General features: G+C 45.4%; 2 protein-coding genes across 5 annotated transcripts in view; both read right to left on the bottom strand.

The window, feature by feature from the left end:
- ADIPOR2 (adiponectin receptor 2) overlaps positions 1 to 10,046 on the bottom strand; it is a 45,078-nt gene extending 35,032 nt beyond the window's left edge. The window contains exon 1 of one of the 4 annotated variants that reach the window (XM_048301059.1): positions 9,945 to 10,046. The gene's annotated coding sequence lies outside the window, so the exon portion shown is untranslated. Of the gene's footprint in view, positions 1 to 803; positions 895 to 4,371; positions 4,397 to 9,569; positions 9,655 to 9,944 lie in introns of those variants that run through there. The other 3 variants (XM_048301061.1, XM_048301064.1, XM_048301062.1) reach the window with 3 other exon arrangements.
- Positions 10,047 to 17,556: 7,510 nt separating this feature from the next.
- Positions 17,557 to 26,654, bottom strand: part of WNT5B (Wnt family member 5B) — a 70,952-nt gene continuing 61,854 nt past the window's right edge. Inside the window, exons 4-5 of the mRNA XM_048301246.1 lie at positions 25,711 to 26,003; positions 17,557 to 19,036 (exon numbers count right to left, since the gene is read on the bottom strand). Coding sequence (XP_048157203.1) covers positions 18,578 to 19,036; positions 25,711 to 26,003 — 752 coding nt within the window. The 3' untranslated portion in view covers positions 17,557 to 18,577. The remainder of the gene's footprint in view (positions 19,037 to 25,710; positions 26,004 to 26,654) is intronic.

Genomic DNA, 26,654 nt, shown 5'->3' with positions numbered 1-26,654 from the left:
GGTGCTCAGAGAGTCTCAGGGGGCAGAAGCCTAAGCAGCAACTCCACAATGAAGGCAGAATCCTGATCCAGGGCAAGTTTTACTAGTTTATAGTTTACTAGTTATAGCTATCCTGGAATTTCAAGTTTCGATGGAATTAACTTGCTTTTTTCCAGAGACTTAAAGAAATCAAAGCACTCAGTGTGCCCCAGTTTTTTTTCTTACATACAAATTAGATAAAATCTGTTAACTATGACTTTTAATTTATTTCAGGGATAGTGTTTAAACTGACACACAGCAATTTGATACCACTGATTTCCACTGACAAAAGTCAGAACAGTAAGAGCAAATGGAAAAGAAAAAACTAAGCAAAAATACCCAACCCCATGCATAAACCCCCCCCCCAAAATTCACAAAACTGAAAAATAAACAAAACAAACCCTTCAAAAAAACCCCAATCCTATTAATTCCTTGATTCATTGCTACAGTTTTCTTCCTGAAGAGAAAAAGAATGACATCTTCCGGTCCTGTCTCTGACTGGTTTGTATTCTCCTGCACCTCACCTCAACAATCAACTTCAGTTTGGAAGCCCCACTTGTCACACTGTCACCTTGTTGCAGAAACATTCAAATTTCTGAGAAATACAGCACAGAACAATGAAACAAACAGGTCTTGTACCTTCCACATGGAGTAACACACAGCAGTTATCTTAACCCCTGCAATAATTTTCCCCAACACACAAAGTACTCCTAGCTCTAATTTATTACTGCTCTCTGACAAACAGCTGTGCTACAAATGAGGAAGCACAGATCAATTTCTCTCACCTCAGATTCCTCACTGGTTCTTGATGTTTGTATTCAAGCTTGGAAAGGTTACAGTCCAAGACTCCTACAAGAAAGATGTCTAATCAACATGAAGGCTGTTTCTCCGAGAAAACTAAAAACTAGATAATATATTTATACAGAGAGGGGAAAAAAGTCCAAGGAGTCTGTGTCCTACGCAGCAGCTTGTAAACATTTACATCACGCTGGATGACAAAATGAATGCATTCATCTAAATTAACATCCTTCCATTTTTGTAGGCTCACTCACCCAGATAACTTTGACTTAAAACTCCGCACAGTTACAGCTAAATTGCATAAAGATGCATCAGCACAAAATCAAGGAAAGCAGGAAATTTTCAACCATCTCCACTATATCATTCTCTACGAAATGTTCAACTTAACTCCAGATACCGTATCTTATCCAAACTCTCTGCCAAACAAATCTCTGCCTCGGTACTTGTTAAAGCTGATTTATTACTGTCAAATACATTAAGCTGCATGTTAATCTGCCTCAGGTCACTTGAAGTTAGTGAAAAGGGACCTTTGTCAAGCCATATAAAATGTTGCTTTTGGTCCACATGGGAGTTTGAAATCAGAGCTTGGGAGAGATCCTCTATGACATAAATATTACAGCATGAAAACAGCAACGAACACAGAAGACTTTTCCTGTAATCCATTTCCATTTTCTCTGCTTCACTTCATGGCATGTTGTTAAAGCCTAAAAATTTCCCTAAATGAAGGCTGAGTTTATCTTAGGATCCTGTGTCGCTGGAGTTGTAAAGAACCAGCATGACAGCCTCAATCTGACATTCATTGCACTCCAGTGGAGGAGGGAAGGCTTGTAATTTATACAACCTACTTCATCCATACTGCAAGTAGTACACAAGACAGAAAATCTGGCTCCAACATTACACATACTACATTATGTACAGTAAGTGCTGGTAATACTTCTATACAAAGTCTTACATCAAACAGTTTAAAACCTCCCCAGTTGCATGGCTTCCTTATTCAACATTTCCAATAGAAAGCAGAACTGGTTTTCACTAGCAGACCACTTGCTTCCTAATATAATCAATTCTCTAGACGACTTACCAGATGATCCAAGATTTCAGTACAAACAAACCAAAAGCTCAAAGATGAATAAAGACTGCTGGGCAATCCCTGAAGAGAAGCAGTTTTAACATACACATCCTGCATGTTTGCTTAGCAACTGGATCCCCACAACCAGCACAATACATTGGTACTGGTCTATTACCTGTCACATCCCCTGAAGAAGCAGTCTCGGATGCAAGCAGCAGTAATGAGTATATTCCCCACCTTTCCTTTTTATGTTTGCCTAGTAATTAATTTTAAGTGCCAGTAATTCTCAATTGCTCCATCATTAGCATGACTAAATGTCATTCCACAATAGGAATTATGCAACTATGCTTTGGTCAACCCCAAATACCACCAGTGTTACCTGTGACTCTGACTGTTGTAACAAATAATACACTTATGAACTGTTCATTTATTACAAAGGCATTACTTCCATTACTATCCAATTCATGAGTCCCTTCGGCTTGACATGAGAAAGTGTTAAAACAGGATCTTCAAGAAGGAAGCACTGAGCTTTAAGGAAGTTTTAATGTCTACATGCGATAATCTCTGAAAAAGTAATGCGATTTCAGGTGGTAGTACAGGAACTACTGGGCACATCACACTTACTGCTAAAAGAACAGGAATGTGCAATTGTGCCTTTTCAAGGATGGCCTTAGCCTACAGAAAACACTCATGTGAGTCTTGCAGGCAGATAAGCCCTCAGGCACTTGGATAATAATGAACTATTGAAGCAGAGCCAAGACATGAGTTTTCAGAGGAAAACAGTCATGGGTTCTGTGATCATGCTTTGTTTCTCACAATGCCTTTACTGTGATGTGTAACAAGGGGCTGTTTGATCCAGTTAACTGACACAGAAAAAGTCCACTGGAAAGGGCTTACACGAAGGAATGAAAAACTAATGTGCTTCTGAGAGCATCTTGTACCACCTTTCCAACAGCATTTTAAGACTCTGCTGCTCCCAACCCAACACGCGCCCTGGTTACCCACAGTCCTGCAGAGCCGTGCTGCTACATCAACCCTGACCTTATCTGAGTATTTGAGACTGTGGAGTAACATCTCCAACAGTCTTGTGCATCATCTCCCTTTCCCCACACTGACCCGTATCCTGGAGTCCTTCCAAATCACTTGTCACAACTGGCATTTTCAACAGCATCACGCGCTGCTCGGACATTTGCGACACAAACATTTATGCCAGGGCTCTGAAACTTGGTCAGCTTCTCTTGCTGTCCATCAAGGACAAGCTTAACTTGAAATTGACTGCCTTCAAGGCAGAGGATGTATTCTGATACATCCTACCCTTAAACTCTAGAGCAGAGGTTCAAGGCCAAAGTAGAAGAGTTTTACAGACAAAGTAACTAAAACCAATAGACACCTCCTCAGTTATTTTAGCAACAAGTCACTTCTTACTGAATCAAAGATTTCTTTTGTAACCCAGAAAGTTTTAACATTTTATTACTGACCCTCTTTCTTTACAGCCCTGGTTGATACAAGAACGCCAGAACAAACACCTATGAAAAATCCTAATAGAGAGAAAGGAGACTTTAGCAAATTATACTGTTTCTGGGGGATGATCTAAAAAGAGAACAAATAACTGGTATATATTTAAAAAATATAGTATTTATATTTAAATTTAGTATTCCTCTTCTATACCAAAAATGTATTTGAAAATTGCCCCTTGAGAAATACCTTACAAATCAAGCCTAAGCTACCTAGCAACTTCCTTCCCTGCATTAGTGAAGCTCGTAAAAAGGAAAGGATTTTTATAAGATACCTATTATTGAACTATTTCTGTAATACTGTGGATTTCACATGGTTGCCAGTTATTGAAATGTCACAGAGCAGGAAGTCAAAGAGCAGTTGCATTTAAGTATGGACATTAAGATAACCATGACAGAGGCCTTTTTCAGCATCCTCCTTCTAGCTTGGAATATGTAAAGGTCAGAAAACCACTAAGTAAAGCTTTTGTTGACTTTGTTATGCTTTTCTCAACTCTCAGAACACTCATCTCAGAAAATAATCCATTCTGTTCCCCACTGAAGGTACAGCAGGCAGAAAGCCAATAGTTGGCGCTTTGTCACATATCTACTTTAATAAAAATTATGAGTAGGCTCTTACTTTTATTTCTACAGCCATGTTCCATTAAAACAAAAAACTATTTTCCTAAAAGATTAATACTGAGAACAGCAGAACATTGCTGTGACCAGCCTTGCAGTGCCATATGCCATTCTAGGGAATACACAGACACACAAATAATTCTTAAACTAACACAATTTGCAAAGCACATTGTTCTTCATGAGCAAATTGGCTGTATCATCTCCTAATGTCTGAAAGCACCAGATTCCACCACCACTAACTTACCTCCACAGCTTTTGTATTTGTCTTAGTAATACATGCCCACAAAATCCACCAACCATGGAGACCAACGCACAAATTAAAGCATTAGGAAAGAAAACAGAAAAGGTAAATCCTACCATTTACACCAGGGAATGGCAACTGCTCAGTCTCAGGAGCAGCCCACCAGGAAATGCAGTGCAGAGTTCTTCATGACAAAAGCATACCTAAGCTGTCAGCTGAGAGATGCTGAAACGCATGTGACTCTTCACCCCAAGTCCTACTAGCCAGCCACTTCCTTGTTCCAAGTGCTAAAATCCCTTTCCCTGCAGCTAAAAGCCTGCCAGGACTCTCAGGACTGAGATACAGTCAGTCTCAGCTATACTTGTCTTTGCACCGCATGGCTTTTTCAAACTGCTCCCACTGCTGTCCAGGAGACATGGATATGTTTCCAACACAAGCAAGAGTTAAAGATTAACTTCTGGAGTTTTACCACCAGCTAAAGGAATTTTACCATTCAGATTTAATCTAAGAAGCCAGAGTTGGCATTTGCTCTCAAAAGACAGCTTTTACTGCTTCTATTCAACTATCTAATTTCCATCACAAGTTCTGCATTTTACAAAAAAACAGAAACAATGTACAGACATACCCGATCTTGAAGTTCTTATCATGGTTACACCTCCCAAAATCTAGTATCACCTACCAAGTAGTTTGCACAAGAAACCAAAGGAGCACAAATAAGTGCCTTTAATGAATTACATGAAGAAAGTATTTCATATAGCAGGAAGGCCCATGGCTTGTTCCCTCCAGGAACACCCTGTTATTCAAATATCTATGAACACCCAATTTACTAACACACACTTACGACAACATTTTGAGAAAAATCAAACTTGACAAGTAAAAAACATCCATCAGTAAGGAGCTAAAACAGGAACCTTGCCACAATGCTGTCATTAAAACAGAGAAAAGCCCACTAAAGGCTCCTACCAGCAAAATGACCCTATCTAGAAGTTGTAGGACTGCTTAACACACCCAGTGATCCAAGAAGTTCCACAGCACATAAATTGTCATCCTCTAGACCTAAACAGCGCAGCACAATTGACCTTGGCTTCAAACAAGGAACGGCAGGCTCTGCAATCCTCTAAGCAGATGGAACCAAACATATTAGGGAAAAAGAGCATTTAATTTGGTTAAGAAGAGAAGGAGGAAAACTGGATGAACAGATAGGAGAAATGGCTTTGGTGTGGCTGTGATAAAGCAGCCTAGTGACACCTTATCTTTACATATATGCAGATGATCACAGACACCCTTAGAAAAACAACCATTCTCTCTGGCAGACAGCTAGACTCTTACAGGACCTATTCAAAGGCAGGCAACACTGTAACATCATGACATCTATATCTGGTGTAAGTTTGGTTTTCCCCATTAGGCGAGAAACACGAACGTTCAGCATTTTGAGATAAAATACTAGCAGAAGGAAGAGAATAAAACAGGGCAAAAAGAGGAAGTAGCCTTTCCTATAGCAGGTCTCAAGAGAAGTTTGCCATGCACTTAGATGTGCTAGCAGAACACTGAAATACCCACTCTGGGTATTCAGATACGACTTTCAGCCCATTGTGCAAGAAAATTGTCTACTCTCTTGCCTACTGCTGTCTAAAGGTACCTCAGAGCCAATGATTATAGCTCTGCCTGTTCCAACACTTTCCTCCTGTAAATAGTGCCTGACTATTTTCTGTTCTCACAAGGGCTTAATTAGTCCTGTTCACAGAGTGCTACAGCAGCTGGCACATCCCAGCAGACTCCACTGCATTTTCACAGCTATTGAAATCCATCTGAACCATGCAGCACATTTTTCTACACTGACAGTTATGTGTCCTGTGAAATTTATATCCACCTATACATCTGAAGGCACCTTTCTGCAGTCAATTTAACCACGAAACAGCCCTGAGATGTCCCTGTATCAGGGACAGAAAAAGAGACCCCCTCCTCCACCAACAGCACAGCAGAGACCTGCAACTCCAGAATACGAGTGATCATGTTAAATCAGAAAGCAAAATGCTATTTAGACGTACGATATCTGCTTTTCATATTTCTAAGCACCTTAACTTCAAGTTCTTTGCTATTTCTCAAATCAAGTAGCAACTGCGTGGCACCTCCCTTCCTGAGAGAGGCTGCCCGCTTATCGCCACACCAGCTGCCACATCCCAGCGTGGTGAACAGCCTCTGGGAACAGAAAGTCTGTCACTCTGTCCTGAAAGGAAACCTTGAGGTCCATCCTCAAACTGGACCATGATTATATTTTTATGTCAAACCATTGAGACAAACTTTCCAGAAAACACATGTAATCACTGGGCAAGTTGAGTTTTACGGTTACGTGGTGGTAAAAGCCTGAATCTCTCACTGCACAACACAAAAGGCAGGGGGTTGTTCTCTTCAAAGCTCTGTAACAGGAACTATGTGAAAACAACTCACCTCCTGCTTCTTATCAGTTTACACACTGACCCGCAGCACCCTACTTCAAAAGTCCAATGTTCCAGTAGTAGGAACATATTCAAATAAACAAATGAAAGTTAAAAATGTTTTTGGAAATCAGTTTCCTGAAGAATCAGAACTAGTATCTTATTTGTTTCCATATTCTTAATTTTCGAAAACCGGTTTCTTTGTCATACTTGTCTTGAGAAACAGAGTGCTTTAAAAAGCAGAGGCAGACAGCCACCATGTTAAGCACAACCGGCTGAAATACAATGTCTTGTAAAAAGACAAGGCATTTAAAACAAGTTCTATCAGAAAACAATACAGTCTAAAATAACAGTCCTCCCCTTAAACACTGACCCAAGTACTTTTTCATAATCACCACCATTATCTTCTGTAACGTCTTTTCAAATCTACCAACACCGTCTGTCAGAAAATTCACTGAATGACTCAGACAGACACTTCCAAATCATAAATACTCAAAATTGCTATTTCCATTTCAGAACTATTTCTGTTCAAGGATTTGAATTGCTGATGGCATAATAATCCGACGACCTCCTGACGTTTCCTTATCAAGATTTTCCTCATGCACAAACAGCATCTCCACTGACGAAAGCTAGCCTTGTTGCTTTGCACAGTGTCTTGGACAATACGGTTATGCAATCCAAAACCTGTAAAACCTGCAAAATTTTTAGTGCCTAATATTGAGCATCTTTCGTACATGAATGCTCGGCACAGCTCCTTGAACATGCAACTGAAGACATAAGAGCAGAGATCCAAGCATTAAAATCACTGGCATTACATGCCCTGCCAATTCCCATTAATTTTCCTTCACCACAGATCTACAGAAACGCAAGCACAGGCTTTCCAAAGCCCAGTCTTTTAATCCTGTGTGTCCAGGAATCAGCTTTCCAGTCTGAATCTCACCCACATTGCCAAAAGCACACTGGTCACTAGCCGCTTGGACAAACTCATAGCAGCGTCACCAGTTCAACAGCACTGATCCAACTCCATCAGGGCAAAGACTGGGGTAACAGGCTGATGGAAAGCCCCATGGGTCTGGCTCTCTTGTCTCTTTAAGACAATTTCAGCTCCTATACCCATCACATTCTCGATCTATACTTGAGAATATACATATAATATATAAGAATCTGTTGAAGAAATTTTCACCATGAAAGATTTTGCTTGAAGAAGCCAAAAATACACTCTTGTCCTTCACACCACATTATGTTTTCATATCTGATTTACACTCAGAAAGCATCATTTTGAAAACCTGGGCTGAGTTGGGATGCAGCTTTTAGCTCCTCCATCACTCATTCTGATTCAGTTTTCCACATTAGCAACTATCCTCCATGGCTTTCACAGCAAAGCTGCCAACAACCTTATTCACAACCATATTTAGTTGTCAGCTCAGACAAGGGAATCATTTCTGTATTTTATCAACTAATCTTACACTTCCAACACAACAATGACCTTCTTTTTAAGTTGCCTACTAACACAGACTTACAGTCTTCATATAGGTTTAAGTGTCACAGAACAGATGAAGTTTACACATTATTTATAAGTTATCCCTATTAATGCAAGAACCATAGCATGAAATCTTCTTAATTGCAACTGGCTTGCAACCCTACAGGAAAAGAAAAAAACAAACTCAAAACACAAACTTCCTCTCTCCTACAAACAAGACTAGGTCATAGCCAAAGACAACAAGGCCATGTTTTATGATTGTGCTGCACCCATAATTCCATGACACAACACCTACTTCTGTAGATCACAAACATATTTTTCTCTGTTACAGCAGCTACCACCAATTTGAAGTAGTCTCACTAAGGTTCTGCAGCAAACAAGCACCTCCACACTGAAATACTACAGAAACGCCTCTGAAAGCTGAGGATTTTTACAATACTGAGAGTGAAAGTGCAGCACACAGCTCTTCACTGACTTCCAGAACAGATCTGCGAAGACCAGAACCAGGATGGGGCCAGAAATTCAATACTCTGCAACACTGACTACAGCAAGGGAGTGAAAACAAGAGTTTAAATTGCACTCTAAGACATCAGCTTATGCCGAGATTATGCCGAAAACCAGATTATGCCGAGAAGGGTTTGCCCACAGGGCCTGGCCAGTTTCGTGAAAGTCAATCCATTTTTAAAAATACACAACACAGTTGTGATACACAAGACAATTCAACTGCCTGAAGAACTTCAGTGCTGCATGAAGAACACAAAGTTTCTTTAAACAAGGGGTAAGATCTAAAAGCTTTTCTGCTATGCGACAACTGCATGATGGTTTACATACACAGCGTGACAAAGCCCGTATGACAAAAAAAAGTTATAATTTAATATTAATGGTTTTCTCAAAACAAATGCCCACATATCTACCGAAGCCACAAAATCAACTGACTTGTAAGGCTACAACACACACAGAAACAAACTAACACTGCTTGAAAACCCCAGCAAAGAACAACAGCTGTCATCTCTTCTTTGTCTTCCAGGCGATTACCATATGTTTAAACGTCTTTGTTGCTCATCCCAAGCAAACAAGAGATGAATACCTGATTCTCTCAGGGAAAAAAAAAATCAAACCAACTTTTAAAAAAGTTTCTTCAGATGCCACTTGAGACTATCCAAATTGTGGTTACTCTAATATCAAATATTTATATTACGTTATCTGCTGCTGGTAATTCCAGTGTTTATAGATACATGCACTTAGAAACACTCTGCGTGTAAAAAAAGGTTCCCATATTGTGCAAGCGGAGGAATTATTATTTATATTGCCTCTGTAAGAAGATTTCAGGCGCAGCAGCAGATTTCCCTGCCCTGACAAGCAACAAGTGCACGGAAGGCTATAAACAAGACCCACTTACGGTGCTCTTGACCCACTTAGAGCGCTCCACCGGCCTAAAGCCTCCTCCAGCAGCCGGCAATTCCCCGGCGCGCCGCCGTGCCCCAGAGCGAACTCGCTGACCGCAGGCTGCGCTCGCCGCCGCCCCGGACACCCGCCCGCAGGGCCTCAGCCCGGCCCGGCGCGGGCAGCGCCCGCCGCCCGCCTCCCCCGGCCCCCCGGCCCCGCCGGGGAGCGCCGCCAGCCCAGGCCGCGCCCCGCCGCCGCGGGGTCCCTCCCGCCGCCCCGACGAGCGGCCGCACGCCCGGGCGGGGAACCCCCGGCCCCGCGGGCGGCGGCCGGGCCGCGCAGCCCCCGCGGAGCGGAGCGGGGCCGCGGCTCCCCGGCGCTCGCTCACCTGGCAACGGCCGGCGGAGGTGCTGCCGCCGCCCCCGTCCCGCGGCCGCCGCTGCCGCCGCCGCCGCCCGCCCGGCCCGGCCGCCGCCTCCTCCGGCCCTACGGCGTCACCATCGCACGAGGCCGCCGCCGCCAATGCGGGACGCGCCGCCGCGGCTGCGCGCCCGGGCCGGAAGGACGCGGAGCGGGCCCGGCCCGGCCCGGCCCGCGCGGGGAGGGAGGGAGGCGGTGCCGCGGCCGCGCAGCCGCACCGAGAGTGGAGCGAGGCCGCGGCCGGGGTCATCCCCCTCCCTGCCGGGAACGGGTTCGTGGAGTCGGTGGGGAAAGGGCTCTGGGATCCTCGGGTTCAACCCGTGACCAGACACCACCATGTTAGCTGGACATGGCAGGGCCATGTCCACTCTTTCCTAAACACCCCAGGGACGGTGACTCCACCGGCTCCCTGGGCAGCCCATTCCTGTGTCTAATCACCCTTTCTGTGAAGAACTTCTTCCTAATGTGCAAGCTAAGCCTTCAGCTGGCGCAATTTAAGACTGTGCTCTCGTTCCTGATACAAGCCAGGATGCCATTGGCCTGCTTGCCCACCTGGGCACACTGGCACATGGTCAGCCAGCTGTTGGCCAACACTCCCAGGTCCTTTTCCAGCGGGCTTTCCAACCACTCTGTCCCCAGCCCGTAGCACTACATGGGATCGTTGTGGCCAAAGAACGGCAGGGGCTGGCAAAGAAGGGAGTTTCCAGCCCCCAGCGATGGCCTCCGGGCTGGAGGGCGGCTCCCCTTTTCCCGGCTTCCTGTGTGCCCTGAGCAGGCAGCAGTGTCACCCTGTCCTATCCGGATCGGTGTCACGGGAAACCTCACGGCACCCAGCGCTTCCATGACAGACAGGCCACCTGTGGGAACGGCCCAGAGCCACCCAGGCACAGCACAGCTCACTGCGGGGAAGGTGCCCAACAGAACACATGCCAGAAAGGACAAGAAGACTCATGATCAGCAGCTGTGAATCCCCAAATAACTATAATAAAACCCCCATTATAATACAATGATCATGTCATGCTCATGCCCTCCATCCATCAGGCTTCTCCTGCAGGACCTGAAGCTGTTACTATAATGTGTTGTTTCTTAGCTCTATTTAAATGACAGTTGAAATCTATTTTTTTTTGCATTAGAAGAGATGATTGGGAGGGGCCCTTATCCATGTCTGTAAGTATCAAAGCGGGGTGTCAAGAGGATGGAGCCAGCCTCCTCTCGGTGATGCCAAGCAATAGGACAAGAGGCAATGGGCAGACACTGATGCACAGGAAATTTCACCTGAATATGAGGAAGAACTTCTTTACTTTTCAAGTGACTGTGCACTGGGACAGAATGTCCAGAGAGGGTGTGGAATGTCCCTTTATGGAGACACTCCAGAACCATCTGGATGCAATCCTGTGCCATGTGCTCTGGGATGTTCCTGCTCTAGCAGTGATGTGGGTCCAGATGACCCACTGTGGTCCCTTCCAGCCTGACCCAGCCTGTGATTCTGTGGTGTGGACATCCCCCATGTCCAGGGCAGCTGGAGGAGGGGGAAGAGGCCCTGCTGGATGGAGTTCCGTGCTCGGGACTGACCTGTCTGCTCCGGGCATGGCACTGGGTGGGGAGGCCACAGCTGGTACAAGCCCAGAAGGATGACGAAATCCAGACAGTGTTCCCAGGGCTGATGTCGCAGGAGGCATCTGGGAAGCCTGGCTCAGGGGACAGGGCCCAAACGCCTGTGTCTGGTGTAGAGGCACAGAGGGGGAGCACCAAAGAGAACAAGAACTGGCCCTGTTAAGGAATGGGAAGTGTTGGCAGAGCAGCAGGAAAACCTATGTGACGTGGAGGTTTCGCCTCCCAAAATAGTGTCCTTGGGGAAAATGGTGGAAACCCTACACTTGCATGTTTTACCAGTCAAAACACGAAGGGAACGCTACTCTGTTAGAGGACAATCTTAGCAATTGCCAGGGAGAATAACTGGATGATTTGGAGAGCCTGTCTGTAATTTGTGTGGCTCTATGTACTTTAGTGCTTTGCTGAGCCATGCTCCAATCAACACACTTGTCCCCACACCCAGAAATTTTAGCTCAAACCCGTGAGTGTGAATGAGATAATTAATGGAAGCAAAATTATCCCTATAAATTAATATTTGAGTTATTTTGATCCCTAATGCCCACAAACAATAAATACATCCCGCCCTTTCCTTAAAACTCTGTTTATAAAAGTATGATTCCCTGTTGTCTGCTTTAAAGTATGTCCCATCTCACACATTCATTAAAGTTTTTGTTGTTGTGAAGGGAGCAAGGTAGTGACTGAACATTACAGTTGCACTCTTACATGTACTTATGGTTGCTCTCATCAATCAAAATGTGTTTTGACAGCCATTGGGGAGCAGCACGGGGAGCAGCAGCTGCAGTGGCTGCTCCAGCTCCACCCTGTGCCTGTCAGATGAAGTATTTCCTGCCCTGTCTTTCAGGATTTGTTCTGTAAAATGGCGCTAATGATTTTCAAATATTTTGAGCCTCATTGACGAAAAATATATGTAAAAACGGCATATCATTTTCATCTGTCATTTCCTGTCACCATAACTTAATGTGTATGCAGCCAATTAAGAGGGAAAATGAGGTAGGAATACTGATTCAATGAATATTAAATGAAAGGAATTTGGGTAGTTTATTCTGGTTCAGGAGCCTGGAAATCAAAAAGCAAAGCTGTGCTCTGCAATACAGTGAAACACATTTTCAAAAACAGTGTTATGTACAGCCTGGGCATTTACAGATGGCTCCTAGAAAATGTAGTAGTAATAAAATGTTCATTGCCATAATTCCCTCGGAATGTGTTTGTCCTATATAGACAGCCCTGTGATTTGTGGAAGTTGGCAGGTCATTACACGTTAACTCTGTTGTTCCCAAGCAAGAGAAAACAAATTTGCCTGTGGCAAATGAAACTGAGACTGGCCAGAATCATCACAGTGAATTGCAGAGAGCTGCCACTCTAAAAGCTGGTCTAGATGTTTCCTCAGCCCAAGAAGATGCTGAGCACTTCTACAGTTCCTTGAGGCTGTGCACAAGACAGGGTTACAATTTGCTCCAGCACTGGGTCTACCCCGCATCTTTTAGGTTTTTTCTGCTGAAAGGCAGTGTTGTCCTTGCATGGTAATGCCTCATCCTGCCCATCCCGCGTGATCTCAGTGCTCTGGGAGTCTTGTGAAGGGCTGACACAGCGATATGGCACTCTAGGAAGAGCCGTAAGACAAATGATGATTCAGAATAAAACTGCCTTAGGGTAAGGAAGAGCCTGAACCTTTTTTTTTTCAGGATGTGTGTTATTGCTGCAAGCCTTTAAACTGCTTCACCTCTGTTGGCAAACATACCTGAGCAGCTCCCTTCTGAATTCCCCAGGACAGCTGCCACATGTGACAGCGCCAACGGGGAAGGGGCCTGGGGAAGGTGCTGCAGTCTCCCTGCCTCCCAGCGAAGATCAGAGTCTTCCTCTCCTCCCAAATCACCAAGGGCCTGACCCTCACCGCACTCCCAGGCATGCTGCTGAAGACTGGTGCCTGCTGCACCCACCCCAGTCCAAACAGCTGGAACTGTTGCTGGTACTGGGGTCTGGGGGGAACATCAGAGCCAGCTTGCACTGGGTGGGTAACATGGAGAGGTACCTGGGACGCTTAGGGCAGGTGTCCAACTGAGTGTCACAGGGCGGTATTTAGTAGTTCTTTTTATGGCTGCTGCATGTTATCAACGCTCACAGGGAGAACTCCTGACCCTGTTTGCTCCCCCTTTCTCTCTATCTTCAAGGAAATGCTGTCATGTAGGTCATACCTTTTGAATTCTAATTTAAAAAAAAAATAGATTTCAACTGTTGTTTAAACAGAACTAAGAAACAAGGGAGTATAGTATCATCTGCAGGTCCTGCAGGAGAAGACTGATGGAAGGAACGCATGAGCATGCTGAGATCATTGTATCATACTGGGGGGCTCATTATTATTTAGGGATTTATAACTGCTGATCATGATTCTTTTTGTCCTTTCTGGCACACGTTCTGTTGGGCATGGAAATCTAATCTTTTCTCATCTTCGAGCTGGTTATATTTAGACTTCAGGGCTGGTATGCTCAGGATGTGGCCCAGTCCCGAAGCCTGGAGCTGGGACAGGCTACCCACTCAACAGTCTCTGCATCCATAAGCCCTTGCACACAGGGTACTGGTGCCAGGGAGTCAGAATACGGCCAGGATACACATCCACACCGAGGAGACGGGATGCATCTCTGGGTCCTAGGGATTAGACATAGCCACAGTCTGCCTGTGAGAAGTGGATCTGATAGTGTGTTCACATCTTCTGTTTGTCCTATGACAGCTCCTTCAGAGCCTGCCCTTCAGTGAACTTGACTTCATAGAGTATCTGCTAGAAACTATTTAACCTGAAATGTAGTTAAACAAAAGCTAAATGAAAGTTAATGACCATATAAGCTGCTGATTCTGGAAAAGCCTTGTGACAGACACTTGAGAAATGCCCTGAAGTCACTGGAAGGCATTTCTCCTTGGGATGTTCTGTGGCTGTGTCAGCAGATGAAAATACTGTCTATATCTCCATAGCCACAGGTGATTAGGAATTGCTCCCACAGTGTAATTTAAACCTACTAGGCTTCTCCCTGGATGGGGTCAAGTGAGCAGAGAGAGACTCCCACATGTTTGATTTCATATGACTGAACAAGATCTGCTTCATCTGTGCTTCGTTAGGGCTACAAAACTTTGGTCCATACAGAAGGCATATGTAACAGCAGTGCTGCATGTCTGCATTCAGTGTGGCTGTTTCCTGAATTGCAAAAGGCAGCAACTGCTCTGTTACATTGAGCTCTAAGCAGGCACAGACTTTTTGGGGACAAAGAATGGCAGCTTCCAACTGAGTCAAATGGCCTGAAGTTCAGCAGTGTTTAAAGATTCATTTAAATTTTCTCACAACCCTGCCACCTTCTTTTTAGCATGATTAAAATCAACTGAAAGTTTCTGTTCTGGGATCAGCTATTGCTTAGCTTACCTGGCAGCAGAGCATACTAAGGCCTCATTCATTCCCACTCTTAGGCAGTACTTGCCAGTTGGAAAATGATGACAGATTTGCATCCTCTTCTGCTCCATTTAGGAGCCCTCGTTCACTGATTTGCAGTAACAGTATATTTGCATAGTGCCTTTAAGCCCAAAGCATTTTAGTTTTACTTGACTTAAGGGTGGCCTTTTCTATCAGCCTTGAAGTGCAGTGACTTCAGGGCTGGAATGTGGCAGCCAGGTACCAGCCCCTGGTGTGTAACAGGGTATTGTGTATCTCCTCCATATGAAACCACAAGCAGAATCTGAGCAGGCAGAAACCAGGCTGAGCTCCCTAAGCCTTACTTTAGCTACAAGATCTTCAATACCCATAAATAAACAAGCCCTGAGCTGACCTCTCTTCTGCAGCACAGTCCTTCCTCCGGCATTGTGCCAGAGTAATGCTTTGCTGCTCCAGACCCTCCGAGGCTCCTGCTGAGCCCCCCAGCAACCACCTCCGACCCTGCAAGGTGCTGCTGAGCCTCTTTGTGCCCAACTGAGTGTCCCCCCTCCAGTGTGGATACAGCTGTCTGCCTGCCAGAGTTAATGAGCAGAGAACCTAGGCCTTCCATTAAACTTTTTTCAGCCGTATTTCTCAAAAGAGCCTTACAGGAAAAGGTCTCCTGCTCCTTATTTTATACAGAAGGAGGCTGGAGGCTAAAATGCAAAGAAATTAAGTAACTATTTGAAAATTACAAAGCAGATTATTGGCAGAGCTGAGAATTAAGCTTAGCTCCCAGCCCCATACCCCTCTCTATCGCTTGGTGCATCAAACAAGGCACAACTTAAAATCCACCGCTTTTTAACTTCCGTAGGAAAGAAGCAGTTCTGCTGCAGCTTTCTGTTTGACTTCCTCTGGATTTGCATCGAACCAATCTGGCTGTGTTCTCATTTCATACTTACTACCACCCTATGGAGGTTCTTTCATGTGTGAGCGCCATTGAAATTAAGTTTGAAGGTAGAATTCAGTGGGATCAAATTTTTGCTTACAAAATTCCCAGAAAATCTAAAATACTGAAATCTGTGTCTTTTGAAAAAAAGGGGGAGGAAAGAAATCTAATGGTCACTTCTCTCCTATGGCTATAAGGTCCCAGTCCAATAGGAACTGCTGGCTCCAACCAGGCTGCCAGAGGTCTGGAATGCTGGGACAAAAGGCCAAAAAACATCTTTTTTCCATCCAGACAACATTTTAGGTGGAGAAAGAAGGACATATCCAGGGACACCCAGATGAATAGCAGCCCTAACAATGCCAACTGTTCCGCTCCCAAAGTTGTTTACACCTACAAAATTAATTGTGGTGCCAAACCGCAAGGAGAGTTGTGACTCCCAGAAATGTGTGGTCTTTATCAGAAAGGCCAGATGAAGTAATTTTGAACTATTAGACACATTAACAATGCCTGAGGGTGTCATACACAAATAGCTGACACCTTCAAGCACTGATGCAATAAGGATGGGCAAGAACATGAGGTGAGGGTGGTGGGAGGAAAGGTCTTTTTCAGATGTATCCAAGGTACAGGGAATTTTATTACACGGCTAGAAACAGAGAATCCCAGGAGTGAACAGCTCACACATTTGATCCAATCTTGGGCTCAGTCCAGCTCCCACTGAAGTTTAATGGGAGTTGGATCAGGCCACTGCACTCACATTTTTTCCATGCATGGAAAACTATTTCCGTTACTTTGAATTACAATACCACTGGCTTTGGGTTTTATATAATAAAGTAAATCTAGGCCACTGTTTATATTCCAAAAAACTACATTCTGGGATGCCAGCAAATATATTGCCTGTTGGATTAAAAAAAAAAAAAAAAAAACAACCTGGACACATTGGTTTAAAAAAACAACAGCTCCTAATTATTAAGCATAATTTCTCTTCCTTGTGCTTTTCTGGAGTCCTCAAATATTTGAAGTATGGAAGGTACATATAAATTCTTCTCTGGTGGTTGAAATGGTGGAATCTGTAAAACTGCAATGTTTTATAAGAAACAGAGGTTTAATATAAAAATAATCTTCATGACTGCCTCATTGCTTATTGGCATATTCTGAGCATTTTAAAATTTACAGGGAAAAAAAAACCCCAACACCCTTGCAATGTCAGTAACAAAGGGGATGTATACTAGCAAAGCCTTATATTTTGGGAATTGGCTTCTCTTGATTGTTCTGACTGCGAATGAACTCTGCAGATGCTGAGAGGTACAGGAAATGTCTTGTCCTAGAAACAGCATTTGCTCCCTGCTTTACGAATTGGATTGTACTAAAATCCCAACGTGGTAAGACTGATTAGCAGACTTTGGTAATGTCTTCTGCCCTGGTACAGTTTTATTACAGTCTTTTATTACCAAGGAAAAACATAGAAAAGATTTCCATTGGTGAACATACACCCACACTCTGGGAGCACACGTTCCTGTGGTTAACTTACGCCGCGGAAGAGCACGGCCCCTGCCCTCTGAAACACAGAGCGGCAAAATAAAAGGACCTCACCGAAAGAATGAAACAGAAACACACAGGTACACAAGCAACAGAGGGAAAGAAATGCCATTGGGGGGCATTTAATGTTAAAGAGAAACTATACAACTGGGCTGGTGGTGAAGAGGATTTAACAGAGCTGAACAAGGTGACCACCTGCATCCACTTCAGAGAGGAGAACCGGCAGCAGGATGAGGAGTGCTTACGCAGTCATGTGCGTGCGTGTGTGTGCAGTGCTTCTTTCCACTGACAAAATATACTCTGCAAACATCCCTGGCACCAGCAGCTTTTCCTCTGTAGTGAAAACTTAAGTTTCAGCACGGGATTAAAAGGAAAAGAAAAAAAAAATCGCTCACACAGAGAGCCATGTGGTTTGAGCTGGGCAGATTTCCCTCGGCCCAGGCGGTATGGAAGAGCGGGGTGCTGGCTTCAGGAGCACTCCCAGGCTGTGCACTGGTCAGCCACAGGTTGAACCTTCCTTCCTCACAACAGCAGGCTGCGAACTTTCCTCTACCCCACTGTGGTCTGGGGAGCATCCAGGAATGGTTTACAAGACTGCGGATTTTAAGCCATACCCTTGCAGCCTTAGCTAACCTTCCCTCTAATGAGACAAAGCCCTTTAGAGGGACCGAGAATCAGTTCTGAATTCCCCAGTGCAGGATTTGAAATTTGAATAACTAGGACTCACCCATGTCTGGCTGTAATTTGCAATGTGCAGTTAACTATTGCGAAATGCTGAGATTTACTGATCAGAAAGAAGAAAGAACCCACTCGTCACCTTCTCACTGGCTTGCTTTCTGTAATGAAATAGCACGTGCTGGTGTGCTCTGCCAGCACCTCCTCAGCTTCCTCACGCTGACTGAAACGCCCAAGGGGAGATGGAACCAAAGACAGATTCCCCAGCAGAACTGAAGGAATGCCGAATTAGCTGGCCTGATGGGGGAAATTTCAAAACCAAGATGTCTCTTAAATAAGCTTCTTTAATTATTATCATCATCTGTTTATTTATACAAATATAAAATATATTTATATAGATTTATATAATATAGATTTGTCGCTTTGGTGGCTCCTTTCATTTACAGACATACTGGTCAACGATCTCTGTGCACTTTTTACACTTGACATAACAGCACCAGTGGAACTTGCAGTGGCAGCGCTCCACCTGCACGCTCTTGAACTGGTCGTAGCCCCGGCCGCAGCACATCAGCTCGCAGCCATCCATGCCCTCCGAGGTCTTGTTGCACAGCCGGCCCTGGGTGCCCAGGGAGCCGGTGGTCTCATTGCGGAGGCAATAGTCCGGGCTGGGGTCCACGTAGACCAGGTCCTCCTGGGTGGGCATGTTGAAGCGGTTGTTCACCAGCTCCAGCTTGCCCTTGCGGCTGATCCTCATGGCCGCGGCGCTGTCGTACTTCTCCTTCAGCAGGTCGCCCACCTTGCGGAAGTCAGCCAGCTGCAGCCAGCAGGTCTTGAGGCTGCACGAGCCCGACACGCCGTGGCACTTGCAGGCCACGTCTGCCAGCTTGTACACGGCCTGTGGGGAAAGAAATGCAATCAGGCAGAGCTGTGTTTATTCCTGCTGCACTGGCAGCTGGCTTAATTACAATGAATTCATTGCGCTTTCAGAACCGCTTTGATTATCCCGCAATTTCTGTTGTTTCGCCCTTCAGAAGAGACAAAGGTCTTCTCCTCCCCCTGTTGCGACTGCTGTGCTCCTGTTCCCTAAATATTTCTATTTCTGGTCACGCTGCCTGCAAACACGACTTCCTCACCCCACCTTCTTTCCCTCCGGCACATTTCTGGATTGACAGCAGGGTCAAGAGCAGGAGAAAAAGAGAAGTCCTCTTTGCGTGAACTCTGGAAATTCCCCACCTCACAGACCACCACGGTGTGGCATGTTTTTTCCATTCAGTGCTGCAGAAAGGGAACACCTGGGAACCAGCCCATTTCCTACCACCCACACCAGGAACCGACGCTATCGTTACAGGGACACATCTGCATCCTTTGGAAATAAATCCATGGACCCACACCCTTTCCCTTCCTCTCTCCCGAGAGGAGCTCGTCCAGGGGCAGTGTCCAGAGAGAGGCAGGCAGGGCTGGTGGTGCACAGGATGGACACATCTCCCTGGAAGGGAGCTCGAGGTGCTCACCAGGCATCCCTGGGCAGCGCAGGGCTGAGCCCGGAGCCCTCACTGCGTTCCTGCGCCATCTCGTGCCCGGTTCCCTCCACTAGCAGGGCTGTCGCCAGGCAGAAGAGCCAGGATTTCAGCAGCACACGCAAGCTTTCCGTGCTGTCTGTTCCCAGATACTTTCAGCCACGTTTTCGGGAGCCTGCGGGGGCTGCAGATGCATCATACCCCTGGAAATCCGGCATCAAAGTTAGCAAAGAGTCTTGAAATTCAGGGCAGTGAGTGTAAAACCCTCATCAGAGCGAGCACAGGATGTGAAGGGGAATGGTGTTTACTCTCCTCCTCCCCACACCAGCTGGGAGGCCAGAGAAGTACTGAGAAATAAAAACCAAGGAAAATCAACTGAAATGCAGGTTGGGTTTGTTCTTCTCATTCATTTCAGAGATGGGTACAAAAGCACAACGCTGTGTGAGATCCTGACAGCTCTCAGCCACTGACAGAGCTTGCAAAGCAAGAATTGGGCATCCCCTCACCATCAGAGCTGCTCCATGTTACAGCAGCTTGATCCCCCATCCCTTGGCTCCTCATTCTCTCCCCATCAGGCTCACATCTGCTCTCCCGAGACCATCCTGCATCCTGCAGTGCTTCTGCCAGATCCCGCATGCCAAGCAGAGATGTTTGGCATCAGCTGCCAAATTACCACCAGCTGTATCTGGTGGGGGAGAGGAAGGAACATGAGAACAAAACAGGGTGCTCTGAAAGAGATGTCGATGTGTCTTCCAGCCAGGTTTTCTGCTGAAAAGAAAGCAGCCAAACACAGAGGTTTCTTTTCTGCCTCACTCACTGACGCAGAAGAAAGCTTCCCGGCTCTCTGCTTTCACGTGCCAAGGCGATTAAGGCAATTGAGCATACTGCAAGCAAAACCTTCTGCCTACAACAACGTTCTGGACCAGCAGGGAGAGGTCAGAGTTCTCCTACAGCAACTGGTTGCTCCTTGCCTAACTAAAGTCTAGTGCTTTTGACAGCTAGTGAAGATTCAATTTGGCTTAATGGCTAAATCACATGGAGGCCAATCCAGCTCCTGAGAAAGTCAATGGAGTGAGTCCTTGAAACAGAAGAGCTTTAGTTCTGCTCCTCAGAGCTCAATTTACGGAGGCAATCCCTGACGGAGCAATGTAACAGCTACAAGCTGGGAGTTAAGCACTTGTCTTGGATCAAACTACAGCTGCAGAGGACCAACCACACTGTTACTTTAGGATTCCTGCTGTACTATGACCAGACAGGCTACAGCTGAATTTCCTGAGCCCCAGACACTTACTATATCCTCACTGCACTGCCAGCCTGCTTGTTATAAGCCTGTGTTAGCACTTTTTGGTTATGGTTCTGTCAAATCCCAGGCCACTCATGCCTCCCTTGCCCTTGCACGTGGTTTTATAAAGTATTATGATTCTTCCTAATCCTGGGCTTTGTTCCTTTAGAAAAACACTGCAACTCAATCCCCTTCAGTTAATGTCATGGGAATGAGTTCACTCTGACTTGGCTTTAGGCAACTGATGCTCAAAACATCTGTTGTTTCGCCCGTGTGGGCAGTAGCTGTTCTGGGGAAGGCCAGTGCTACCGGTTATCACAGGTGAGCAAGGCGCTACTGAGCCCCCACAGCTCCCACCACCCATGTCCTGCGGAGGCAACCACAGCTTCTGCTGCTGAATTGCTCTCCCACTGTCCCCCTTCCCTGCCCAGATGAGGAGAAAGCAGAGGAAATAATTGGAGAATTCCTCTCCGACCAGGCTCAGGTCAAGGCAAAGAATAACAGACCCCACATGCAGTTCTGAGGGCAGGATCTGATCGATGGCCATGCCACTTAAACAGGTTGAAAATGCCTCTAATGGAAAGGCTTAAAGCCCCTTCCCATAAGCCCAAGTTCTCTTCCAATTCTTTTTGTGCAAGAATGGGAACAGGAAGAGAATTAATGGGTAATTCCTACGTGGTCAATTAGCCAGACCCCCTTGCAGGCTCTTCTGGCAGTGGCTGGAGTGACTGATGACTGAGGGCTGCCATTTGCTGACTGGGTAAACAGCGTGGAAGGACTGACTGCCAGACTCCGCCAGACAGAGCGACAGATAAGGAGTGGGGGTAAGCAAGAGAGGGTAATGGAGACCAGCTGGAAGAGAAAGACAGATGGAAGGAAAGGAGGTATTGAGATAACAGCCAAAGACAAACAAACAAGAGCAATAAAGCCAGAAGCCACCACCACAAGGACTCCGATGTGGAGTGAAGGGGTGATGGGGTCAGCACTGCCTGAAAGATAAAAGACCTCTGATCCCCTCCTGTCCCCGCCCAGCTCCTTCTGAGAACCACGGAGAGAAGGGACAATCTCTCTCCTGCCACCAGAGCCCCTCAGGATTCAAGGAGAACTTTCTCACCCATAGGAAACTGAGTGAAGGGACATGCCAAAAATCTGCCTACAAATCAGGAGGTATCAGCTGAAACCCTGGCTGTGACAGCAGGGCAGGGCTGTAGTGGGATGGCAGCTGGTGGCCACTCTGCAGTGCTCACTGCTGGGTCTCCAGCAGTCCTTTCTTTCAGCATAAACTTCTGGGAATGTGGAGTTACATACGCACCTTCCTACTTACAAAAGCAGTATCTCAGAGGTTTAGGGATGCAGGACTAGACAGGACCTCCTGGGTTATTAACTATGATCTCTTGCTATTGTGGGCACTGCTTCAAGTAACATTTTCCCTAAATGCATAGGATGCCCTTTTAAAAGCAATTACATTTTCAGCCACCATTATTCTGATTGCTATTCCAACAATAAAATATCTTTTTCTGATTTCCAGCATGTGTGTATTTACTTTATGCCCATTTGCTATTGTGCCAAATTGGCTTTTTGCTTAAAAAGTACTTTTCCTTCCCTGTTATTTCTCCCATGAACACAGACATCAGTCATATCCTCTCTCCACTTTCACTTTACTAGGTTAAATATGGCAAGCTGTTCTAGCCCACTTTCTTTCGAAAAGATTCCTATCCCTTGGGTCAGCCCTAACAAGGCTTTTCTAGTCTGAGGTCATTTTACTTGGGAATATGAGAACATACAATACTTTGGGGCCTCACGAGAGCTTAATACAATGGCATTAGTATTCCCCATGTTGTATAAAAAGACTTATGTCTCGTATGTTACAGGATATGTACCACCTTCCAAGCCACATTACATCTGCAGTCATTTGCAGCCGACTGCTGCGACCAGTTCTTTCCTACTCTTTTCCTAATGACTGAAGAGGTATTTCATACAAGGCCTCAGATGATGGGCTTAATGTTGTTTTACTGAGTGTCATTAGCTGCTGTACAAAATTCAGATTCTCCTCTGTAGTCATAATACCTGCCACCTTTGCATCAGCAGCAGAGTTCATCAGCCCATTCCTAATGCTTGTGTTGAGGCTGAGAAACAAAAATACTAAGGGCAAGTCCTTGATGAGCTCTGCTAATCAAGCTCCATTAAAATCAAGCTCCATTCTTTTACACAACTTACTGACGTCTTTCCTTGAACCAGTTTCTTGTCCATCTCACAGCTACTGCGATTTTCATTGTATTTCCCAGTTTGACCAAGAATTTCCCGTGTGGGCAATACCTCAAATGTTTCACTGAAGTTCATATAAATGAGACCTATCAGATCTAGCCTGCTTTGAGAAAATCGGTGATGTTCTAAATGATTGTATGATCAACCTTTGGAAGACTCTTCTCAAATTATTTCCTATTTTCCTCTGAGATATCCAATGCCCCCTGTTCCAACTCGACGCCCCAGGCAAAACACTCACTCACTCAGGGTACCAAAACTTCTCTGCTTTAGACTCAGCCCCATCCTCATTGGCTGTCTCCTTTCTTCCAACCTCCTCCAATTTGCAAAGTTTAAAAAACTTTTGCTGCTTATTTTACTAGCCTTTGCAAGGTGTGACTCAGCATGACTTTTACTGTTCTCACCTCCTCTTTACACTTCTTGACCTCTAAGACAGAGCTTTTCACTATTTATTTGCTCTCTTTTTTTTCTCCTCCATTCTTAGTAGGCTCTTGGTCTATTCCTCACAGCTTCTCTGTGGCAGTTATTAATTCAGTGAGGCCTGGATATTCTTCCTACAACCTTCTTTCTCTTGTTGGCATGCAGAGTTGTAATGGCTTTAGCATCTTTGACTTGAAAGACTTCAGACCTCCTCCACATCCAGTTCCTCGGCTGAGCTTATTAACCAGCTCCCTTAGTTTATCAGAGTTTGTGGTTTGGGTTTTTTTTAATCCACAAGCTTAATTACACACTGGTTTATACTTCCATTTAATTTAGTCTAATCTAAAACGACTTGTGTTCATCTAATCTGTGTTACTGAGTTCACCTCAGACCAGGGGCTGTACTCTGTCTCTGGACCCCTCAAGGCAGTAAGACTGGCTGCTGGAGTCTCATGTTCACTCCTTGCTTTCGGCAGGGTATTTATTTGTAGTAATCCAAGTTCACGCTCCAGATATGTAGCATGTTCAGAGCAAGTAACGCAGAAAAGAATGTCATATTCAGGCTACTACTCCACCACACACCCCCCATTTCTAAGCAAATGCAGAGCCTCATCCAAGCCAAAAACAACCCAATCCCAAACCAAAACTCACTGAGTTACACAGCTTTCAAGTCCAGGTTTTCACCTACTGCAAATCTACCCCGATTTGATTTTGCAAAAGAACCATGAAGTACTTGCAATGCTTCCACCTAACACATTGATTTCACAACCAAAAAAATAGAACAAATCATCTTTGGTGGCAAAATGAATCTGGAATTACATGCAGAAAAGACAGACATCCAAGGGAAAGGGAAAGATGATTCAATAACAATCAGAAGTAAGAAAGGGCAGAAAATTGATAAGGAAACTAAGGATATTAGTTAAGTACGTGCAGAAGAGCAAGACTAAGTACATTTAATGTGATTTTTTAAACATGTATTAGAAATAAAATTAACCTTTGAAAAGCTTACTTCTAGGGAAGAATGATAAAAATTTAAAACACCCTGGGGGAAATGCACAAATGTTCAGGCTAGTATTCCTGTCCTGCTTTTGGAAAGAGGCAGGATTACACAGCTGCACTGCATGTGAATGATGCTACACCTTCCAGGCTATTAATCACAGACAGAGGAATTGTGTGAAAAGCAGAAGTGCATACACTGAATGCATACAAAAGGGGTATGGGAAAATTGGAAAGGGACAGGAAAATGATTTGATGGCTGATGAGAACCTCTGAAAGTGAGCGAGTCTTCAGCGCTCAATCTAGTTTGTCAAGAAAGAATGGTGAATAAATTACAGTAGATAAATACTTGTATACCAAGGAAATTCTGATTACTAAGAGGGTTTTGGATTTAGCTGTAAAAGTCAGAAAGAGAACTGATTGGAAGCTGGTGCCAGATAAATTCAAATGATCATTAGGTTCAGAGTTGAAACAGTGATTAATGCTGGTAGCACACTACAAAGGGAAGTGATGGACTCTCCATCCCTAGGGGTCCTCAGATCAAAACTGTGAATCTTCTCAGAAAATGTTTCTCACCTAAATGCAAACTATTTATGGTGCCCAGTACCACAGTAACTGACCAAGGCCTTGGTTTCAGAGAGAGCCAGGCTCCTGGCCTTATATTCCCAAAAATCTAAATTATGGTAGTAGAAGAGAACGCTACATGCCAAAAGGTTCTTCTTTCCACCACCAGCCTGTCACGTCCAGAACTCTGGGAAGCTGATTTCTTAGACATAAAACCTTAAAAAAGGGCCATAACAGCACCTAGTTTAATTGGAAAGGGCGTGGATGTCTGCATATGTCTGCCATACAGTGTCTCAACAGACCCCAAAATTCACTGGCTTTAGCTGGCAGTGGAAGCCTGACAGTAAAACCGGAATACTGTCAATACTGTCTGTAATATTCACAAAAACGCAGAACATGTGACTGTACACTTTTACTGGGGCATCACTGGACTATCCCCCATCAAACCTCCAAGTAATGTGATATCCAGCTACCTCCAGCCTTCTGACTCCCCCTCTGTGAAAAAGGAAAGGGTCAGCACTCCTCTTACCCTGCGGCCAGCCTCGTTGTTCTGCAGGTTCATCAGCATGCGAGCCTGCTCCTCCGAACCTCTCACGTAGTTCTTCTCCCTCTCCTTGGCATCCACGAACTCCTTGGCGAAGCGGTATCCGTACTCCACGTTGTCCCCGCAGCCGCCCCACAGCCAGTCTCGGGGCAAGTCCTTGGGCCGGGCGGTGCGGCTGCAGCCGCAGCTGGACAGCTCTCCCTCCCGGCACGCGCGGCTGATGGCGTTCACCACGCCGGCCGCGCTCACGGCGTAGGTGAAGGCGGTCTCTCGGCTACCTGCAGGGAGGGTGACAGCAAATTAACCCCAAGCAGAGCTCGCTTGGTGCGCGACACGCGGCCAGGAGCGCGCAAACAGCTACAGACAGCGGGGCGTGGTGTGCTCTGGGAAGCTGCACAGGATTCACTGGAACGAAGGAACGCGACGGCCAAGTGCAAGGGCTCCATCCCTGCTCCAGAGGCAGAGACTGCTCAGCCTCTTTCCCCATCACTTATCCTTTCATTCTAATCTGGAGGGAACTCTCAGCCAGCAAGAGGGTTGTTCACTTGCTGAAAATACAGCTGCTGACTTTGCCACTGCATTTGCCAATAATCATTAAGAACAAGTAATGAGGTTGGGTCTGTGCAAAAGGAGCACTCTGGTTAAGCCAATTATTATTCTGGAATGGCTTTCATTTAATTGGGACATGCAGTCTTTATGGGCTCCTCTTCATTGAATTTATTTTGGTTTACATAAGGTCAGCTGAAAATTATTTGTAGACGAAGTGAAGGAAACTCATTTTTACAGTACAGCACCAAGACAGAGGCTCTTCCACTGCCTGCAGAACCACAGCGCTGGAGAAGCAAAACTCCCATGTAGACCATAATAAATGAAAAGACTTTCCACTAGCAGGTTTACTAGAGACTGCCCTGCTTGGCGTGTATGCCCTA

The sequence above is a fragment of the Corvus hawaiiensis genome, chromosome 4 (genome assembly GCF_020740725.1).
Source record: "Corvus hawaiiensis isolate bCorHaw1 chromosome 4, bCorHaw1.pri.cur, whole genome shotgun sequence".
Taxonomy (NCBI): Eukaryota; Metazoa; Chordata; class Aves; order Passeriformes; family Corvidae; genus Corvus; species Corvus hawaiiensis.
Note: the sequence above shows the minus strand (reverse complement) of the source record. Positions and strands in the feature narration are given on the sequence as shown.